This window comes from Acipenser ruthenus, chromosome 3 (genome assembly GCF_902713425.1).
Source record: "Acipenser ruthenus chromosome 3, fAciRut3.2 maternal haplotype, whole genome shotgun sequence".
NCBI lineage: Eukaryota > Metazoa > Chordata > Actinopteri > Acipenseriformes > Acipenseridae > Acipenser > Acipenser ruthenus.
The window spans coordinates 2,629,585-2,652,293 of NC_081191.1; the positions used below are offsets into that span (position 1 = coordinate 2,629,585).

General features: G+C 39.5%; 1 protein-coding gene across 15 annotated transcripts in view; it reads right to left on the reverse strand.

Annotated features, from left to right (window-relative positions):
* The window catches only part of LOC117435256 (focal adhesion kinase 1), a 182,364-nt gene that overhangs the window by 59,807 nt on the left and 99,848 nt on the right, over positions 1 to 22,709 (reverse strand). For all 15 annotated transcript variants that reach the window (XM_059010376.1, XM_059010362.1, XM_059010352.1 and 12 more), the window contains 7 exons: positions 10,172 to 10,259; positions 6,569 to 6,648; positions 6,228 to 6,290; positions 2,802 to 2,856; positions 1,600 to 1,740; positions 1,217 to 1,294; positions 323 to 430 (listed from right to left, as the gene is read on the reverse strand). In XM_059010376.1, coding sequence (XP_058866359.1) covers positions 323 to 430; positions 1,217 to 1,294; positions 1,600 to 1,740; positions 2,802 to 2,856; positions 6,228 to 6,290; positions 6,569 to 6,648; positions 10,172 to 10,259 — 613 coding nt within the window. The remainder of the gene's footprint in view (positions 1 to 322; positions 431 to 1,216; positions 1,295 to 1,599; positions 1,741 to 2,801; positions 2,857 to 6,227; positions 6,291 to 6,568; positions 6,649 to 10,171; positions 10,260 to 22,709) is intronic.

Genomic DNA, 22,709 nt, shown 5'->3' on the forward strand with positions numbered 1-22,709 from the left:
AAAAGTAACACACCCCATACAAGAAATTGAAATAAATAGGGCAATGCTCACAAAGTGACACTATTTAATCTTTTGCAATCGACTCAACATCCGCTAAAGGGGGGATTTACTGGACATGAAACCCTTTCACAATGCACTAATACTATTCCCATAGCTGTTCCTCGATTCACAGTGCTTCTCTTTCTCACTGTATCTCAACCTGGTGTACAGAAACAGCATGAAACAACTGAAGCACTGTGCAGCAAGGCAATGTATTTATACTGCATTGTGTACACATACAGGAAGGGAGACAGCGTGCCACATTGTTCTCGCTGTCACTTACTTCAGGGGCTCCTGCTACCTTAAGCTGCAGCATTCCTTTCCGATCCTTGTCATCGCTGTTTGAATACTGGATAGTCTGCACTTGGTTAAAGTTAGCCAGGTGGGTCGGCTAATAAAAGACAAAAGAAGAAAAAAAAAAGAGTGGAAAACAGAATTGCATCACAATGATTGCAAGTTCAAGCACAAGAAAAATGATGAATGGGGGAGGACACTCGGACATTCGACGCTTCAAAAGGATCCCAAAGACCTCAACGACATGGCTTGGTAACCTATTCCACACACTCCCCACTCTGTGTAAACACAAGGTCCACTTTCTAATTCCACAGTTTCAAACCGTTTCCTTACCTTGGCCTCTGTTCTGCTCTTGAAACAGTAACTTGATTTTCTTTTTGTATATACTCAAACATTGCTTAAGCTTTTTGGTGAAACCCTAGCCACTCTGTGGTGGAAGCAGCTACCAGAGAACTTCAGGACTGCCCTGTCTCTCACTGCCTTCCGCAACCCCCTCAAGAGCCCCCTGTTCAGACTGCACTTGTAGATCTCTTGATCTAACCCTCCTACTATGCACTGGACCTCCCTGATCTGCTCATCAATCACTGGATCATCAGCTGATGCACTATCCTGCACTATTACCATGTCATTGTGGATATACATTGTTGGAATCCTAACTTGTTGCATCTTATTTCATATTGTGCTGTAGTGGTATAATTTGCACCAACTGTAAACTACACTGTATTGATATATTGACCTTGCATTGCAACCCCGTACTGCCCTGTAACACCTGTAAGTTTCCTTGGATAAAGGAGTCTGCCAAATAAATTAATAAGTAATAAATAATAATAAATGAATAAATGCAGATGAAGATGTGTAAAGAAATCACACAAGTGATACGTACAGTGGAGCCCTTGTCTGTAAGGTAGCAGATTCCTTCTTCTGGTCCAATCGCCAGCTCCACTGAGATAATCCAGCTTGACTGTTGGATAAAGAGCACAGACAATCAGGAACCACAACACCAGGAGAACTGCAATGCAGGCTCCTCATCGTGGGCTAAGATACACTCTCAGATTCTGCCTTTTCACTTTTAAAAACTCAATTTCTACAGGTTCCCCTTGCTCAGCAGGTGTCACTGTTGAGCAATGATCTGCAAAAATAGACAATAACACACACACACCCCACCACTAAAATCACAGATAAAAAAAAAGATACCGATTCCTGACAGTTTTCAGTTCAAGGATTAAAAAAAAAAAAAAAGTGTTATCCTAACTTAAAAGTACGTACCCCAAGAGCACATTTAAAACACTCCTTGTCAAATCTGTACACCGGTGATAGAATCTCAAATAATTTGAGAATGCTCTGCTCATCATTGAGGTTGGCAAACTGCCTGAAGGTCTGTTGGATTAATTTCCGTAGTGTTTTAGCCTAAAAAAAAAAAATGCAACAAACAGCGTGAATATACATACAGTAAACTATAACATAACAAAACACTTGAAATAACTTGTTTCCCTTGAATCTCTCACTCACACAAACATGTGTGCACAGATCTGAAAATCACTGTCTGTAGAACAGGTTGCATTGTGAGGGCGTGCTCTGTAGTTTGGTCTGTGTGTATATCTTTGCTTACGTGAAATGATGTGTATTGTTAAAACTACGGGTATCATACACATTTTCAATAAAAATAGACTTGATTTACAGTAATATTTAAAGCATAGTCATTTTACTTTTGTATTTCTAATGCATCAATATATTACAGTACAAATGTGAATGCACCAAAAGGACAGTACATTTTTGGTTAAACATTTAGTAGAATACTATTCTTTTTATTTCCATTTACTGGTTAACCCTTCAAACCTCTACAGAGACCTCTGAACCTTCATGAACATCCCTTTAATTAGATTGTAGGGATTCTCCTATGTTGATATTCATGTAATGCAATGACCATCCAAATTGCTTATTTGAGCTGTTATGTTTAATAAATATCTTGAAATCAATGCCGGAAGATGACCTGTATAGTAGACGGGATGCGACAAGCGAAACTGTGCAGCGATGCGACAAAATAAATAGAACCTATACTTTTGAGAAGTATCTTTCACACTACAGGCAACACAAAATTAAATAGAATTGAATACTATTTTTTGCGATTTGTTGTGCGACAATTAGGGAATTGACCAATCAGAGAACAGCTTCAATGCACGTGGTCCAGCAGGGTGAAGCCATATCCAAAATGTTGTTATTGTCTTGGCAATGATTATATTATATATGCGATCTTACCAGACCACTTCATAATACTATTGAAACTTCCTTCAGCTGCTACCACTGTTAAAGCTACTGGGCATTATTAATTCCCTCATCAAATTCCCAGTATCGTTTTTAGAGCATCAGAAACATAACCTGTAACAAACGTGACAGACAAAAACAAAACAAACAAAAAAACACTTTTACAGAGACAATGCTAAAATACTTATTTCAATAATTATTCTGACCTTGACCGACTCCAGTAAACTTTTGGGGAAGAATCTTCTCAAGCCAACATCTTTCCTGTGCAGCAGATCAAAACAATATGGTTTGGTTAAGACAGCCTTGACATTTGTTAACAAACTTTAAAGTGCTGCAGAACATCCTGCAGAGTCCACAAGAAACTCCATTATTTTAATTTTGATGCAACCCACATTGTCGTTATCACAGCAAAATGTACTTTGCTTTTATCTTGTGCTGTGTGACATTAATACACTTAATAATAATAATAATAATAATAATAATAATAATAATAATAATAATAATAATAATAATAATAATAATAATAATAAAAAAATGATGGTCACATATCTAGAATGAAGTATACCTGGAATGAGGTGCAGCAACATAGGCAGTCACAGGCATCAGATTTCGAAATAACACTATTGGCAAGTTACTTGACTAAATAAACACCACATTTTGCTTCAGGATTTATCGTTCGACTGACTGAACTGATGGATTACGCTTTTAAGAGTTTATGATATAAATGTGAAATCAATCTTTGGGCCTGAGGTCATAACATTTTATGATCATCATTTTTAAAATGTCAAAATCAATCTGAGAAGCAGCAAACCAAAATAAACTTAACCATACTCTGACAATCTTTACACTGCTGCACATTTGTTCACCGGTGACACACTCACTCCTGTGCTTTGTAGTAATCATACTTCCAGGAATAGAAGCAATTTTCTGGTCAGACAAAAAGGAGCTCGCTCATTCATTTAGACGAGTGCAACAAAGGATCTTCCCTGATCTGGCAGAAGGAAAAGAAGCTAAACAGATCTGACAAGCTGCTGCAATGCTTTGCCTTCACTTAAGTCTCTTTGGGGAGGGTTTTAAACATCAATAGAATTAAATGGCTATTAGACGCTAACAGATAAATTCCAGGCACTATTTTTAAATATATGGTTTACAGCATGCTTTGAAAAACAGTGTTTGGACACCAATTGAGCACAGTAGGCAGCGGTGCTGCGCACACAAGGCTACCATGAAACTGGTTGAAAGCTTTGTAGGTGCAGCACTAAAACACAGTATGGGCTGGTGTGGCAGGAACTTCACAGTTAAGACTGCACAAAAAACTGATGTTTCACAAGGAACAGAAAGTGATGACTGTACTGAAAAAACTACTTTGCAGCAGATTTCCACCATCATCTTTGTTGCAGGAATTAGTGGCAGCTGTCTTTGAATAAACTGTCAAATATCTCTCCAGACCAGAACGATTGAAATAATTTGGGGTTGTCGAGCTCAGTTTCTTGCCAGAGTTCAGCCAGCACTGCACTTTAAACTGTACTGTTAATTGTTATTGAGGATTATTTAATCTAAAAACCCTACCAACGCAAGAAAGAACCACCGTCTACAGAAGCACATCCCCCTTACACATAATGCTAGAGCACTGCCTGTGGGGCGCACCAGCAGGATTGAAATACTCCATACCCTAGAGGCATGGAAACAGTAACACAATCTGCCAGTAACAAATCTGACATAAAATCTAGAAACCTCATAATTAGTTCAACAAAAAATAAAACAAAACATTTTTAATAATAAGGTACAATAATATACTTTAATGCGACCTCTGTCTTCTGTAAGTGTTCTTTGCTGAATTCCAAAATAAAAGTACAGCCATTGTATTTGACATACAGTTAAAACACCATTCAACAACACAATGATCCAGGGCTAGCTTACTGTAGCTACCACTTACTGTAGTGGACTACCACTGTAGTTTCTGTCATCAGGGATTTTCAAATAACAGTGCCACCCAGCAGTCAAGCGCTGTAATAGCTGAATCTAAATTTGGTAACCAGGATTTTAAAACAGGACATTGCAGGTCAGACAATGCCTTTTCTTGCAGGGAAATAAAAAGGGAAACCCTTGCCTTCAGAGAAGACAGGTGCATTGTTCTGGCTTCATACTCTTGTTGAATTCTCAGTAAAACAGACAAAGAAGAGCAGCACAAGTCACTTCCGAGGGTGAGGAGATAAAGGCACATCTGACACACCTCCAGGCTCCAGGCTTAGCAAACATCTTCAATATTCAACATTTCCAAACTGGGGAGGCCTCACAGAAGGTAATAAATGTGCCTTTAAGTCTTTATCAAAAGGGCTGAATAGTCCAATACATTTGGTGAATTTTCAGAATGACTCTTTTAATAATGCTGTATATACTGTAATTCCCTTCTGCCCTTTTATGAAAAGTACTGTATGGAATGTAAATTGTGACTTTAAATACTACCAAATGAGCCACAACTGGTCCCTGCACAAACCCCAATATTGGTACCTGGAGACCATAAAGATGGCAGAAAAATCAGTATACGGTGGTTATACTGCACAGCTTTATCAAACTGAGCACAAAGTTGCTGAAATCCTTTTCTGTTGTGTGGACTCCCTACCACTAGGTGTCCCTGTGTGGCACTGCAACAATTTCTGAGGCTAAGCACTGAAACAGTGGCTGGGAAACAGAAGCCTTTTTAATAAATATAAATTTCAAAGTCAATATTTCATAAACAATCTCATGGGTATGAATGAGCAAAAACCTCCTTTAAAGGTCTAACCCTAAAGCCACCGCTATCACAGATCTTCATTATTATTATTTATTATTATTTATTTCTTAGCAGACGCCCTTATCCAGGGCGACTTACAATTGTTACAAGATATCACATTATTTTTTATATTCAATTACATTATTTTTTACACATTATTTTTACATACAATTACCCATTTATACAGTTGGGTGGGTTTTTACTGGAGCAATCTAGGTAAAGTACCTTGCTCAAGGGTACAGCAGCAGTGTCCCCCACTGGGGATTGAACCCACGACCCTCCGGTCAAGAGTGCAGAGCCCTAACCACTACTCCACACTGCTGTCCTGCATCTTCATGATGCATCTGTCGAGTCTCCCTAGGTTATCTAAATCATAGTGCACTGCTGCAGCCATTGCCACTACCTCAAAATGAACAGGCTCGACACAAGCACCTTTAACAGGACTGTTGTTTAGGAGATGACAACAACAAGTGGTTTAGATATAATTAGAATTATTTATCAACCTCTGTATTAATGCAATAGCCTGTGGTGTCAGCCAATTAATGAAGACTTATAGAAATGAATCCAACAACACAGCACAGGCCATAAGAAGGCACTGCAAGTTTGCTACTATAGTCTATAAGGGGCACAGATAAAGAATCAACAAGTACATCAGAGAAACAGTTATCTGTAGATACTCAATGTCCAGACATACATCATTGTATATAAGCAATGGGCTCTATGACAACATCACAAATCAACTGTTACAACATCTCACTGTTATTTATTGCAGCTGTCTCGCTGAGATAGGGTGACTGAATGCAAGCTTCAGCCACCATTGTAATATTCTGAAGAAAGAGACCTACTGTAGATGACTTACTCTAACAGCTCGTAGTTCGATTTCTTATCCAGAGCATTCCCTCTCATCTCCCTGAAGAACCTCCTGCAAAAATGCAGCAACAAACACATGAATATTTAAAACAAACACTAATAAAAAAAAGTAAAACCTTGAGTTAATACGTGAGTTATTGCTTTGTGATAGATCCCAGTGTTCTAAAAGATAAGAAGCCTAAAGACTTTATTGTCAAATCACAGATCAAAGTTTGCTATTTTCCATAGGTCTATATTTACTTTCAATGATGTGGTACAGTAATGCACATTTTGATTCCTTTATTTATTCATTTTAAAATACAAATCCTTAGCTTAAAGCACCCGCTTTACCTGATTTCAAGGCAGCCCAACTTCAAAGCTACTTCTTGGTCTACTTGATCTGCTGTTTCCAACATGTAATCATTTTTGACCTGAAAAACATCATAAGACTAGTTAAAGAATCATCTTCAATGAGTAGCAGCTGCTTCTTGAGAGGATGTTTCTGTGAAGGGTTTGGCAAGCAAAGCAAAGCATATACTGCATGCACTGACCACATAAAGCTAAATTCAGCCGGACACAGAATTAAAGGGTTCCTCTACGAGGATTCAAGAAGCGAAATCAATAAAAATCTCAGTTTATTCAAACTGAAACAGCGTGTGCACAATTAAATTAACTTTTAAATTCCCCCCCCCCCAAAAAAAAACAAAAAAAACAACAGGTAAGTGGTAAGTTAAAGTTAATTAGGCTATCCGTACAGTTGATTAGAAGCGTTACAGGATTATTCAGTCCTGCTGGGGTTGACTTTGCCCAGAAATTTGTCTTGAAAGCTCAACTGTGGAAGGAAAAGCTGCCCTGCTGGAGAGAAATTCAGGGTGCAGTAAGTCCAGAGCTACATACAAATGCCAGGTCCTTGCTGTTGTGTGTGTCACAGAGAGCCTGGGCTAGGCTTCTTAAAGACTTCCAGAGGAAGACAATTGAAATACTTTCAACATTTTCTGCATGATGAAATATCACTGCTTGGTCATTCCTTGTGAAATGGACCAAGGGTCCTCTTTACCTCTATTGCAAAAAATTCTCTGGTCCAATGAGACTAAAATATAACTTTTCCCCACAAATACCCAACAGTATGTTTGGAGAAAAAAAAGTGAAAGCCTTTCAAAGGTGGTTCAATCATGACATGGAGGTTAAAACAGTTCAGGGACTGGATACATTCAAGAGATTGAAGATAGAATAAATGCAGCCATGTATCAAAACATTCTACAAAACTACAATGATACTATCTGCTCATAAGCTGATTGGCAGTTTATCTTCCAACAGGACAACCACCCAAAGCATAGGGCTAATCCACTCTGGAATTCTTGAAGAAAACGAAGATAAAAGTTCTGGAATGGTCTTCACAATCACCAGATCTCAATCCAATAGAAATGCTTTGGACTGATCTGAAAAAAGCTTTAACCAAGCATTGTGTATCCAATCTGTCTGAGCTGAAGGAAATATGAAGACAGAATGGGCTGAGGTTCAGCAAGGTGTAACATACCGGTTAAGAATTATCATAAATGTCTGAAAGCCGTAATAAAAGCAAAAGGTGGACGAAATACTAAAGCAGGGCTGCCGATACTTTTGTTGGCAAATTGTGTATTGTGCTTTTTGTTTTATTAAAAAGTGGTTAAAGTTTACTAAATGCTTGTCCTTAATCTGTTACCTTGATTTATGGTATAATAAGTATATGATGCCAATTCTTCTGTCTGCGACTGTATGTCTTACTGGGAAAAAGGATGATTTACACTGCCCATCTCATGATTTGCTACTAATTTTGCAGTAAAACAGGATATCATTAAATAGGCTCACAGTGGTGTCCCTTTATCACTCCTCAGAGTGGGGGAGCACAGTCTCTGAACCCCTCCATTACTCCTCAGAGTGGGGGAGACAACCTCTGAAGCCCTCTATCACTCCTCAGAGTGGGGGAGTGCAGCCTTTGAACCCCTCCATTACTCCTCAGAGTGGGGGAGACAACCTCTGAAGCCCTCTATCACTCCTCAGAGTGGGGGAGACAACCTCTGAAGCCCTCTATCACTCCTCAGAGTGGGGGAGTGCAGCCTCTGAACCCCTCTATCACTCCTCAGAGTGGGGGAGCACAACCTCTGAACCCCTCTATCATTCCTCAGAGTGGGGGAGCACAACCTCTGAACCCCTCCATTACTCCTCAGAGTGGGGGAGACAACCTCTGAAGCCCTCTATCACTCCTCAGAGTGGGGGAGCACAACCTCTGAACCCCTCCATTACTCCTCAGAGTGGGGGAGACAACCTCTGAAGCCCTCTATCACTCCTCCGATCTGGGGCAGCACAGCCTCTGAACCCTTCTATCACTCCTCAGAGCGGAGGAGCACAGGTGGTACAGGAGCTCAGCATCTCATATCCGCTATCCTCCACCCCCTGGCGTGACTGTCAATTAGCTTCCTTTTGTGCCGACTGTTAGAGATTTTTTTTTTAATAAGACAGGAACTGATCTTAAATCCCAGAACTAATTTTGCAGCCTGTCCCCTACGGTATATCAGATGGGAATGATAAAAAGGTCTCAGCTATCATGGAATAAACCCCTCCTCCTACATGGCTTCAAGCATATTATTTAATGGAGGTTTATTTATTTATTTATTTTTTATTCCTCACACTGCTGCAGTGAAGTTTTGCTTTTGAGTTCAAATGAGTCAGAAATAACTAGGTTATCTTATTTATAGCAGTAGTGCTGTAGTAATGTATGTTATGTGAAAATGTTAAAAGGCTATCAGCCTAATCGTGACACCGTTCTCTCAGTTTATAGTACAGCATGTGTCAATTCCAAGTATAGTTGATGATTATAAAATCTGAACACAATTATGTTATTATTATTTTATTTTACTTTTTGTAATAAACAACGTCTCAATCAAGATAAAGGGCAGAGCAGGAAAGAAACACAAACTTTTTTTTTTGTATGTATTACAAGGTGATCCAAACAAAAACCCATTAAACCTGTTGGCTGACTATAGTCCCAGCAATGTGCTCATATATGACACCAAGCTTTCATAAACAGATCACATTGTGCTAAGATTTCCATTACAGATGCTAGTGCGGGTATCTGTGCCTTTAAGGTCAATCTTGTTACAACAAAGCCAAGCAGAAAAACAGCACAAACATTTCATTTCGTGAGTTCCACTTTTCTACAAAGCGCAGGTACAGTACAAACATTAGATGACTCAAGACAATATTACTCATAACATTTTGCTATTGAAAAATGACATTTAGTAACAGACCTCCAGCAGTTTAAATGAGTATATAGTAGACTGGAACCCCCTGACCTATTTCTATAAGCCTACAGCCATATATACCTCATACACTGATTCCATCTGACTTCAAATCTCTTGGCACTTGATGAAAAGCCTTTCCACAGAACCATTACTGTGACAGACATGCAGTGCATGTACAATATGGGGTGTCCAGACCTGGCTTTACAACTTGGTTCACCCGGATTAATATTTTGTCTGATAATTCAGAAACACAAGTATAAATTAAGAATTTGCTTTTATGTTTTTATCTAACATAAGATTTGGATGTTCTCAACAAAATGGCCATGTCTTATAAATATATTTTGAAACAAAAAAAAAAATCATTTGACATGACAAGAATGCAAGACTGTAAAGTGTGACATACATGCACACTGTATGGCAGATGCATCTACACTGCAACAGTATATCTCTGGTACTGTATGCATCCTCAGCAGGAGAGAACTCCAGCATCAAAAACTGCAGTTACACAGCTGTAATATTTTTAAATAGTTATTTGTTAGTTAAATCTAATCTTCAAAGTGTTTACCCGCTGTCACTGTTTCAAACATATCTTTAAACTATACAAGGTTGATCTCTCCCGGTGCTGTTCATGGCATATGAAGAGAATGCTCTTGCAGTATGTATCTGACCTTACCTGCTGGTAGAAGTAGTTCAGCGTTGGCTTGTCTTCAGTGAATTGATTTAAAAACCCTTTTGGTAAATAACGAATCCGCAGCTCATACCTGAGAAGACAAGATAACAAAGGTTAATAACGAGCCACTGAGATCTGGATTACTGATCAGTGAGCTTTAGTGACCGTATTTTGGATAAGGGATAAAGGAGGTACAATAGCATACTGTTTTTAGTGATCCTGTTACTTTTAAAAACTATTTTTTATCAGAGTAAACTGTGGTTTGTAGCCTAAAAATGCAACACAAACTCAAAAGACCACTGACCTCTGTTCCAAGACTACACAAATTATGGGAGTTCACAAGACACAGTCTCACAAGGGATAAGTATGATCATTCAGAACAGCCTCCACTGCTGTACTACCAACTTCCCTGAAATGCAATGTGAAGCATGTACTCCACATGCAATGTGAAGCATGTACTCAAACAGCCTGGAGAGACTCTATATGCTGAATGCGGAAGTGCAGTCCTGACTGTCCTATTAACCACACAGCCTACTGTCAGTGTTACGGCAGGTGTTTGCTGTCCAACCTTTACATATATTGACTGACCCCAAATTAGGCCTAATTTTCACTCTACTGCAGTAATGTGTTGAGCCACTGCGTGCAAAAAAAGGTCACCACCTTGTCAATGCTGATGTTTGCTTGACAGTCATACTCCCCCACTGACCGCTATACTACCAAAAGGGAAACCCAAAACAAAGGGAAAACACACAAGGTTTCACTGTCCTTGCAGTGGGACACCTGCACACATGACCGTGACATTGGCAGACAATTTATCTACATTTTGGAATTGATTAGAATACTTCTTTGGAAATTGCAAAATAAATAAATAAATACATAAATAAACAAACAAACACAGGTAACAGGTGAAAGGTCTTGTTTACAGAAAGACCATGAGGTAGACAGAACAGTACTGAACTATTCTCAATTACATCTAAAATCAACCAACATCTTATCTACATCTGAAAGACTTCAAAGCCTTTTAAAACACCATTTTTTTTCTTCTTTTATCTGGAAGCAAACTCTCGAGCTCTCCCATTAGATTTTAAAAAGTTGAAATGATAGGCAGCCAATTAATAAGCATGGTTCATTCAAACTCCAATCCCCAGTCCCGCAGTGGGCAGACAGGCCTGGGGCAAAAGCAGTACTGTAGGGTCATGAAACAAGAATGTTAATTTCTGATGTAGCGAAACAACCCAGATGCCAGGGCGCCCCCTTTTCTGTATGCATCACTAGGCTGCCCAATTGCATTTACATTCAGGGCTACAGTGCTGCATTTATTCGGAGAATCTGGCAGAGGCAAGGAATTTGACATGAAACCTAATCTATCTTTAAAAGAAAAACCTTAATGTTTGCCATCAGAGCGAATTCTCTCCATACTTGGCTGTTAATACCAAATTACATGATCTCAATTAGTAGCCCATGGTATAGTTCTTGTATATGTGTATGATATTTATACACACACATTTTCTAAAATTACACTTCATTAGCCAGTAAATGATCTGCATGGTTTCTGCTCGTCATGTTTCGATTCAGGTATTAACTGGTAGGCACTGGAAAGCTACTGTGCTGTGCCTCAGTTTGTGCACAGTCACATTTGTGTTAAGTTGCAGCTGGTTTTTGGAAGACAGTAACCTTGGCTTCTATTTACAGAACTTAGTGTTTTGTTTGTCTTTTATCAGGCATCTCAATGTGTTTGCACCCAAAGTTGTATCGCTTAATAGGTTTAGAGTAAATGGAAACAAATGACATCTTGTTCTATCCAAGTAAGAGCAAAGTGCTACACTAAACTTGTGACTTTACAACTTTTTACAAAGGGGGACATGTATCAAGCGTTTGCAATGGCGTTAAGGCCATAGCGCTGAGTTTACATCGCCCTTAAAATTGCCCCGTGTGTATCATGACACTTTTGGCAAATTAAGGCTGTGTTACTAGCGCTGCCAAAATGCGCTCTGCTGCTCATTAGCCATGCATTTTAAGGCGTGTCAAGCCTTAATTATATGCATGTGCAAATTGTAGGTGGGGCTCATTTGTAAATGAAGTCTGTGATATTAAAATGAGATGAAGCGGCAGAACAGCTGCGCCGGCTCTAAAACGGTCCACAAATAAATCCGATTTCAAACTGGTCTTATTTGGGTGCAAAAAAAAAAGTCAGGAAGCAGCTGATAGGAAACAGCATTAAGGCAGCAGTCATAGGGGCCCGGAAAATACACTGTATTTTTAAAATAAATTCACGAATGACAATAAAACAAAACAACGAATTTCACGGAATGTCACAAAACCGACATTTTATTAAAAAAACAAAAAAAAAGCAAACTTTCTTATATTCTACTGATGTAACCAAGGCTGAAACATTTTAACATGTAGCCTAGCTAATGAGTCAACTCTTTAAAAATGTACATTGTAACTCAATTCACTACTGAATACTACTGGTTAAATAAAAAAAAAAGATATATATTTATGTAAAAACAAAACATAAAATACATGTTATCAGCTTATTTGTATTCGTCTTATCCAGACACAACAGGCCTATTTGTACTGAACTAACAATGTGCGCAAAAATCCCAAAGGTTTTGTGACTATTTCAAATAATTTCCCCCAACAAAACACACTGTGGCAGCCGCTTAGCTAAGGAGCACAATCCGCACATCCTCCTCACTCCCTAGCACCATCGCACGCTTGCATGATGCCTTGTGGGCGCAGACGCAGTGAGACGCTGTATAAAAAGCTGATCAGAACCCATTTCATCATGCAAGGCAAAAACTGTGAGCTGTGGAAATACCTGATTGGTTTTTTTTTTTTTTTGCTTTCAGATTACTAAATGATTATTATTTGTACTGTTGAATTTCATTTTAAATTAAAATATGTCTAAAACAGTGCTTGATGGACACGTTTCTCAAATCCAGTGAAACGTGATTCAGATAGTGATTCAGAAGAGGATGATGGACCACAATCTCATACTGTTGCTGATTCTAAAAAACGAAAGGAGGCATCTATGATGACGATTACTTGGTTCGGGTTTACAGTTGATGACAATGGAGACGCGTTGCCACAATGTGTTGGTGTGGAGAAGTTTTAAGTAATGAAGCCATGAAACCTTACAAATTGTTGCGCCACCTGAGCATTAAACCCAAGAATTTTGTGGAAAAGCCATTCAAATTCTTCCAACAAAAACAGGATGAGTTAAAGAAGCAGCAGAATCGAATGAGTGCAGTACTGCCGTGTTAAAAGCATTCTACTGTGCTTCCTTATGGATCGCTAAGACTCAAAAAGCTTACACTGTGGGAGAACTACTAATATTACCCCTTTCTGACAACACTGTAGCCGGAAGAATCTCTGATATGGCAGAAGAGATCGAAAATCAACTGAAGTATTTTTCCTGGTGCCGTTTGTCAATTTCAGTACAACTCGAATTGCTGTTTCGCTAGAGTGCACACGCAGACGCAGTAAAAGCAAAAGTTACTTCAGGAACATTAAACGATGAAGTATTGGGAAGAAATAAAATAGGCTACTATTCAAGATCAATAACTATGAAGAGTGTAAAAAAATGGCATTTCACCAAAAGTGAGTGGACTGCGTCCACTCCCCAGTCTAACACTGATAATAATAATAAAGTCAAGACACTTAGTCAACACGGGTCATTGCATCTCCAAATGACCTACCTGTTGCTCAACTGAGGTAGCCCATTTGGAGGGCAGGCGCTATTTTTCAGATTAGTCTGTTAGTCTGTGCTACCGTACCATTTTGAGGGTTTCAGAATACTGGTGTCACGGAATTCTCGCATTTAAATGTGTCATCTTACTCCGTGCCTCATTAATTTTGGGCCAGTTAATACATTCAGAATGAGGTAAAATTTGTGCTGCGGCAGAGCCCTACTTTACACTCCGCCAATTTAGCGCTGCATTGGTTGATCTTGATACATGTCCCCCAACATGTCTTTTTAAAGTGATTTTAAAACACCTGCAAGAATACAAACTTTCACACCAAGTTTAAGCACTTGTACTCCGGGCACCAGAAATGCTTCTCTCAATATCATGAACTCTTAGGGCAGGGGAGGTCAAGGTCACACAATGAACCAGTGGCTGGGAACAGGGTCTGGAACCAACTCCCCAGTAATGTTGTTGAAGCCGACACCCTGCTTGATGAGATTCTGGGATAAATAAGCTACTAACAACCAAACGAGCAAGATGGGCTGAATGGCCTCCTCTCGTTTGTAAACTTTGTTACGAGCCTCACATCTCCTGGCTCTTGGTGTGTTGCTCCAGATCATCCGACTACACCGCAGCAATGCTCATGTCAATATGCTGTACACTTCTGACAGCTTCCTGCAAATTTACTGCAAAAGAGACTGCAATTCCCTTTCAGGCAGACAGTCAACATTTAATTATTTCCTTATTTACTGTGCTGGAGCATTAAAGCAATCAAGACAATACTCAGTAGATGTCAGGTTGGTATTTTGTTATTCAAGAATGCTGCTTTAGCCTTGGATTGCTAAAAATATTCGACAGCTACTTCTTGACGCAGACATTTAAAATGCAAATCTGGGTTTGAAGTTTTGAAGTGCATAGTGTGACACAAAGAAACTTATTGGCAAAAACATCCTACAGTACATATCTGATGCACCAGCAGCTCACGTGACACTGTCAGCAATGGCAGCGCATGGAGCACATACAACACAGTGTAAGAAAACTTTGGTGAGATCTACAATCTCTGAATTAAGGTTGTTGAAGAGCTTGATCATGGCGAACAAACGGTTAGGGTGGGTATGTGACAGGCGGATACGTGACGGATTACTGTATTTCTATTATCAGAGTCCTACTGTGCAGTCCTATCATGAGCAGTCCATGGAAAACATGATCACATATCAAGGTCCTGGGGAGCCCATGGTGACAAACTGTGTTTGTTGCAGTCTATCTGTTGGTGCTGTCTGTCGGGAGTGCTTGTGGCGTGTGTGCGGAGCTCAGAGTGAGGGAGGGGGTTCTCCCCTGTTTTTTTCCCTCTTTCTAGTTATTTCTTCTTTTGTTATCATTAAAAAAAACAAGAGATTAAGAGTTGGTTCTTTTCTAACCTGACTTTTATAAGCTGACTGTCAGCGGAACGGTAGAAGTCGCTCTGGCCAAAACAGGGGGAACCCAGAGGGGATCCCGCTAGTCTTTTGCTAATTTGACACGCATTTTGAAATGGCATTAAGATTACTGTTGATGCTAGTGTTCCTGTTGAAAAATGCACTATAGAAGTTGGGAAAATAGTAGGTTGTGGCAATATTAAAAATCAGTCTTTCTGATTAGTGAAGGAATGGTTCAGAGAATTGTGCAGGAAGGGATAGTTATTAATGGAGTTCTAGTTTCAGTATTGCGTCCAGCTGTCCCTGCGTGCAAAAGTTACAATTTCAAATATACCACCATTTCTAAAAAATGAATGACTGATTAAAGAGCTGAGTTGCCATGCAGAGATCATGTCAGGGATCACATTGATCCTACTGCGCTGTAAATCCCAAGCTCAGACATGTCATGTCTTTTCAGAGACAACTGTACATGCTTTTTAAACACCTGAATAAATAATTACATATTGCGTTCAGATTTCGAGTGGATGTCAGTGATTATGTAGTTTTTGTGACCTCTGGATTAATTAAGTGCTTTTTTTGTGGTCGAGAGGGACACATTGTAAAGAATTATATGCACTCCCGGGGGGAGACAAGAGATGACAGTGAGGCAGCAGTATTCCAGCAAGCCAGGAAGGCAAACCATCGGGTGACAGAGACAGAGTAGACAGTAATGTGCACAGTGAGGTTGGGGTGGAGAGCGTAAATGAGGCAGGGGAGATCAGTGCTGGGGAGCAGGCAGGCATGGCCGCTAAAGAACAGTCGGAAGCTTCAAATATGATATAAATAGTCAGGAATTACAAACAAAAATGGTTGAAATCGATGACAGAAGAGCAGGTTAATGAAAAACAGACTGGCAAACAAGGGGAGAAGGTAGCTGCTGTTTCAGGGGGGAATATAGAAAGAGTGAATGTAGAAATTGGATTTAAAATCCCTAAAAGAAAAAAAATAAAAAGACTCAACGAGCCTGGCGAAACAAAGCTTTCTTACAGAAAGTAGCACTGCCATTCCTAAGGACACAGAGGAAGATGATGCTGGTAAAAGTGTAGCGGGTCAGTCTATACCGCTGAGTGCGGAGGTGAGCACAGCTGAAGACAGCAGTGACAGTGAAGAGGGAAGGAGTGATACTCCCTCGTCCTTTAGCTGTGAGCTATCCGATAGTCAGCTACTGAGAGGGGCTATAGTGCTCAAAGCATTTTAGAATTTTTAGAGGTTATTAAGGGTAAACAAGGGATTAGTGTAAGTAAAGTTTGCAGTTCCCTTAAACAGAATAAAAATGTATAAGCTTAGCATTCTTTGTTTTTAATGTTCTGGAGGCTGTGTGGTCCAGTGGTTAAAGAAAAGGGCTTATAACCAGGAGGTCCCCGGTTCAAATCCCACCTCAGCCACTGACTCATTGTGTGACCCAGAGCAAGTCACTTAACCTCCTTGTGCTCCGTCTTTCGGGTGAGACGTAGTTGTAAGTGACTCTGCAGCTGATGCATAGTTCACACACCCTAGTCCCTGTAAGTCGCCTTGGATAAAGGCGTCTGCTAAATAAACAAATAATAATAATAATAATAATAATACTCCTAATATGCAGAATATTAAGTTGGGCACTTTGAATATGAATGGAGGTAGAGATGTGGTAAAGAGGGTGGTGGCCTTTGATTACTTGCTTCAAAAACAAATGAGTGTAGCTTCCCTACAGGAAACGCACACTAATAATAATAATCAATCAGACAGACTGGGTCAGTGAGTGGGAGTGGACAGCCTTACTCAGCCATGGCTCTAATTTTAGTGCAGGAGTAGCCATTATATTTGCAAAAAATTTGAGTCCAGATTCTTTTAAAGGAACATAAGTAACAGAAAGGACGATTATTAACTGTTCAGGTATTTATGCTCCAAATGACGGCAGAGAGATGGTGTTTTATTTTTCAAACCCTGAGTGGTGCTGGCTCAGTATCAGTCTGAGGAAACTGTTCTGTTGGCTGGGAACTTCAACTGCACTGAAAATGAGCAATTCGATAGGAACAGCTCAGAACCTCACCCCAGCTCATTCAGGAAGCTGCTTGTTGTGTTAACACTACATGAACTGGTGGATACTTGGAGGAATCTGCACCCTAATGACAGACAGTACACATGGGCAAAAGGGGCTCCTGGGCTGGTATCTTTGGCCAGATTAGATTTTATAGTTTTAAACTCCAGTTAAATTTAGTTATACATTGTTCTATTCATCCAGCTGGTTTTTCAGAACATAGTATGGTCAATTTGAAAACTATTATTCCCTCACCAAGAGTGTATACACTATAGAGTTGGAGGTGGCTTTTGTTAAAACTGTTCTACATAGAGGCAGAGTTTTAATAATTAATAATTTGGTTGCTTCAATGCTCTGGCATGTGCGTGGACCCCTCACCATCTCTTTTAAAGGAAATCCAGAGACTGCTGCTAGACTTTTTCTGGGATGGGCTGCACTGGGTGCAGAGTGTGCATTACTTACCATTAGAGGAAGGGGGGCAGGGCCTGATTCATCTCACTAGTAGGATAGCTACTTTTAGACTGCAGACACTACAGCGGTTACTGTACGCTCCTGGCCCTCTGCCATGGAGGGACATTGTTTTTGCTTTCCTTCACAGGGTGGGAGGGCTGAATTTTGACAGGCAGCTGTTGTTAATGAACACCAGCAGACTGGCCTTGTCCTGTTTACCTGCGTTTTATCGAGGCAGTGAGGTGGGATTTTGAGTCGGTAGGGCTGTATTGGCTCTTAGAGGTGCCCTTATTCACAGTCCTGCTCCGATATCTCCAATTCTAAGTCTAATTTTTTTTTTTAATCTTTGTTGGTTAACATGGGGGTTACTAAGATTGGTCATTAATAGATCTATAAAACAGGACACTGGAAGAGTGTTGACTCTATGGCCTCTGAGTTGGTGGTCAAATCAGTGCGCTGTATCAGTCTGTTTTTAATGCAGCTTCGAGCTGAGCTAGCAGGGGCAGGTTTGGGGGTCCTGAGTGAGCTTTCTTCTGGGACTGTTACTCCAGAAAGTGTTTGAGCTGCAGGCTGGGACAGCTGTAGACCAAAGCTGTGATCAACCAGGGCATCTCCTGTGCTTTGGGACTAGAGCTTTCATTTCTGCTCTTCAGAGAGAAATGACTTGTACAGGCTGCTTCGTGTGAAAGTCACCTACTACAAAGCCCTCAGAGAACTGCCAAACACACAATCGAGGGAGAGGATGGGTGTAGAGGAGGCTATAGTTCCAGATTGGAGGGCATTGTATAAGCCACCACTTCAGAAAAAAAGTCAGGGATTTACAATAGAGAAGCTACAAACCATCGTAGCCAGAAACTCCTTTATGGTGATTATTAAGCCAGAAGACGTGCCTCTACTGTTTGCAGAGAGAGACTGTGTTTCATTGTTTTATGTACTCCCCCAGACTACAGCCACTGTTTTGGTTTCTGGTAGATATGTTTAGGGTCCTTGAAGTACATTTGTGTGAAACTCTTGTTTATTTTTGGGGTGAGGTACTTCAAAAGGGCAAGGAAGAAGTGCCAACTGGCAAATTTTTTAGTGGAGCAAGCCAAACTAGCAATCATTAAAAGCAGATAAAATAAAGTGACTGATGTTCTGAGAGGGGATGTTATTGCTGTATTCAAAGTGATCGTGGCATCCAGATTCAAGATGGAGTTTGCTTACTATAAACTCACCCATCAGACTGAAGTGTTACAGGAGGTGTGGGGAATACAGGGGGGGTGCTCTGTGGTGGACCTATATTGTCTATTTCTATTTTCTAATTTATTTATTTATTTATGAGATTATTTAATGAATAAAAAAGTAATGTTTTAATTTGATTGTGAAATGCAATGTTTTATATGATTGTTGAACAAAATTGATTGATAGGTTATTTTAAAAACGATCTATCTATCTATCTTGGGACTCCAACTTCGGACAGACCTGGATGCTGGCAGCTCATTTGAAGTTTGTCAGTTACAGTACTGTAAGCTGTAGAAAGGGGTAGTGAGGTCATGACGCCTTGTGTTAAGTCATTTCATGAAATACAAGAGAGCTGATGACTACTCATAAATAAATAACCGATTTCTAGATGGAACCTGATCTTCAGCCCACAGTTTTAGATAAGCACGCAGTTCAGAAAGCTTAGACTTAAACAAATACCGAAGTTCCTTTTTTGTGTTCCTAGTATTGATGTTAAATATTTCTTACAGACAGTCAATGGGGACAACATTTCAAAAACCTTTGATCATGAAAGCACAATCCTGTTGCTGCACGCACAATGTAATAATGTAAATTTTAATATAAATCTTTTGCAGTTGTTTAATTAGCATATTTTCTTTTTGACAGGCCTGACACATGCATCTGTTTTTACTGCACTGTATGGTCTTACTTATCACTGAGCAAATTCTTTGGATTAGTACTGTAAAGTAAAAATCAGCCAGATTGCCATCAGTGAGCACAGATGCCTTTATACAAGAAGGCTGTGAGCTTATTCCTCTGATGTACCGAGCCTACTGCAATCCAGCCCAGTCGGCCTTAAAAATGTGAATATCCTAAAAAAATAAATAAAAAAAAATACAAAAACATTTCACTGGGATGAAACCCCACAGTCTGCTCTGGCTCTGTAGAAGAGCCGCTACAGCAGCCTGAAGGACAGTACTGAGGGTGCCCAGGGTACAGACACCAAACCAGAGGCTCCAGCTGCACACCGCTTATTCAGCCTGCTTAGGACCTATAAAACACATTATAGCAACCCGAGGGACACTGCTGGATTTAATAGGGCTACACAGTAACAACTTTGCATAGAGTAGGAAATCGGCACAAATAAATCAATAAATAAACAATAACTGTTTTATAAGAGGCAATGCTGCAGCATGTATTACAGGACCTGCTGATAAGTTAGTGATCAGGAGTACAGGACTGCAGTTCAGAGGGTAGCCAGTAGCTCAGTGGTAAGAGCGCTAGTATACTTTGTTGTGTATTTACTGTAGGTAAAGTTCTTCAGAATACTGGGAACGTAATCACCTCCTGGGTCCAGGCAGGAAGCTCTATGAAAGCTCTTTTTAGATGATTTGGAATGACAGTAAATCAAAAGATGAAGCGTTCTATTAGACTGTTTCTGTTAAATCACAAAGAGCCTGTGCTCCAGGCTTTGTATTGTATGGCTATCTATCCGCTACACTTTGTTTACACTGACACGTTTGGGGTCCTTGCTAGAGCCTTTCATGTTAATCGGACGCCCTGCTATGGTATTGCTGGCTCAGCGTGTGTAATAAAAGTTTATACAGTACATAGCCTTGATCATGCTGTTTTGATAGACAAAACAGCAGACTTTAAACACATGGTAATTTATGGTCACCGCAGTCCACACAAAGACACTGCCTGAACAGTCCCCTTTTCTGTGACATTCCATTTTGAAATACTGATTTCACCACAGTACTTGTACTGGGCCTCTGTTTCCAGAACTAAAAGCAGCTCCTATTTGCCAATGCTAAATAATGGCCCGCTACATGCCTAATACACGGCTCCTGCTCCCCCAGTCAAGACTGAATGATTTACACCCAAACAGTTTGCATCACGTTTTTGGGATCATTCAAAGAAACTTCTGTCACCTATTCCCCTGCGCTCCCACCCCCCCACCCACTGAGAATATCAATGAAAAGAGGGAACGCTGAAAAGACACTGAATTATGTTTTAAACCTGATCCTGACAGCTGCATTATCACCCTGTTCCATTAATCTAAAAAACCCTTGCGCGGTATAATCAAATGCTGTCAGCGCTACAGTAACACTCACATACATTTCAAAGAGTAAATGCTGCCTGCACCTAACAATGAGACACAGTGATATCCTTTTGTTTGAAGCATGTACTGTATAGCTGGATCAGCACTGGCAGAGCAGCAGCAGTATTTTTCTCCTCGCATCCAAGAGCAAGGCATGCAAAGTATTAAACACAGATTGGGGCACAACACTTGTTTGAGCAGAATAAGTCCGATAGCTTTGATAACAGCATAAACACATTAGGAGGCCTCTACAGCATTATGATATATTTTAAAAGCGCAGGGTATCTCTTTATTTTGTATTTTTTTTTTATAAATATCAATACAGCATACTTTAAAAAAAAAGTTTTCTTTAACTTTAAATGCAGCCTTTTAATAATTTCTATCAATGTTTATTTTTATTTATTTATTTATTACTTTTTTTAACATTATTCTATGGCCGTCTACATTCTAGACTGTCTAACGCATTTGACATTTGTCCCATTGCTCCCTTGTCAGTCTAACTTAACCCCTTTACTACTGGCCAATGTTTGATTCTGTTTGGTTGAAAGCAATCTTCCCATCTAATTGTGGAATCTAATGCAATATCTCAAATGAGAGAACATAAATAAAAAACACTCCAAGTATTGCCAAGACATTTCAACAAACCCCGAATCAGGCCAAGCTCCCTTCCTTTGCTTGACCTCCCCTGATCTTGTTTTTGGATTGACAGTCAAGTATCATCTCATCTCTCATTAATTCTCAGCTCTCTCTCTCCCTCAGATATCTTATTCATTCAAATATTCCTGCATGTTGCCTGACTCTTGCAGTATTTGACTAGAGACTCAAGGCAATACTGCTGAAGGTAATACAGGGTTTAAATAAAAAAAAAACAGACAGACAATGACTGAACAGTTTGCTGACAGCTTTGAAAACTGATTATGAAACATCTTGGGGGAAAAAAAAGGGGGGGGGGGGGGGTTACTCATAAAAAAAAGTTTGTGATTTAAATATTGTACATTCATTCTTGTCTGTGTTTTTAAGCTGTTTTAGAAGATGATTTATTTATTTCACTCATTTTTCCCTGGCTGGATCACTAGTCAGGAAGCCAATTAGAAGGAATATAAACCGAGATGACCCAGAAGAATGGCATCTTCAGAGTCAGCTCTCCAATGTACGTCATGATAAATCAAACTGCTCTTCTTAATAACGAGATGTTTGGGTTACTTTTAAGCTGTTTTTAAAGTTAAAACATGTCTAAATATTCTGATGGGTCGATCATTTATTAAAACAATCACACTGACTGGTACCAACAAATGTGAAGATAAGATCTGATGATTCAATTACACAGGATGTCATTTTTTTGTAAATATATTATATATATATATATATATATATATATATATATATATATATATATATATATATATATATATATATATATATATATGTACACACACATACGATACATATTTAAATACTATATAGTACATATACGTTTATTCCCTTCAGATCTGTAGACTTGTGTAACCCTTTTCAGTACTGGAAACATCGAAGTAGTAATAGCAATAATAAAAATTTGAACAGAGTCATGTTAAATGTGCTTTATGCTGCAGGATTCTTTGCGAAATCTATTCAGCTGTTGTTGTCATTGTGG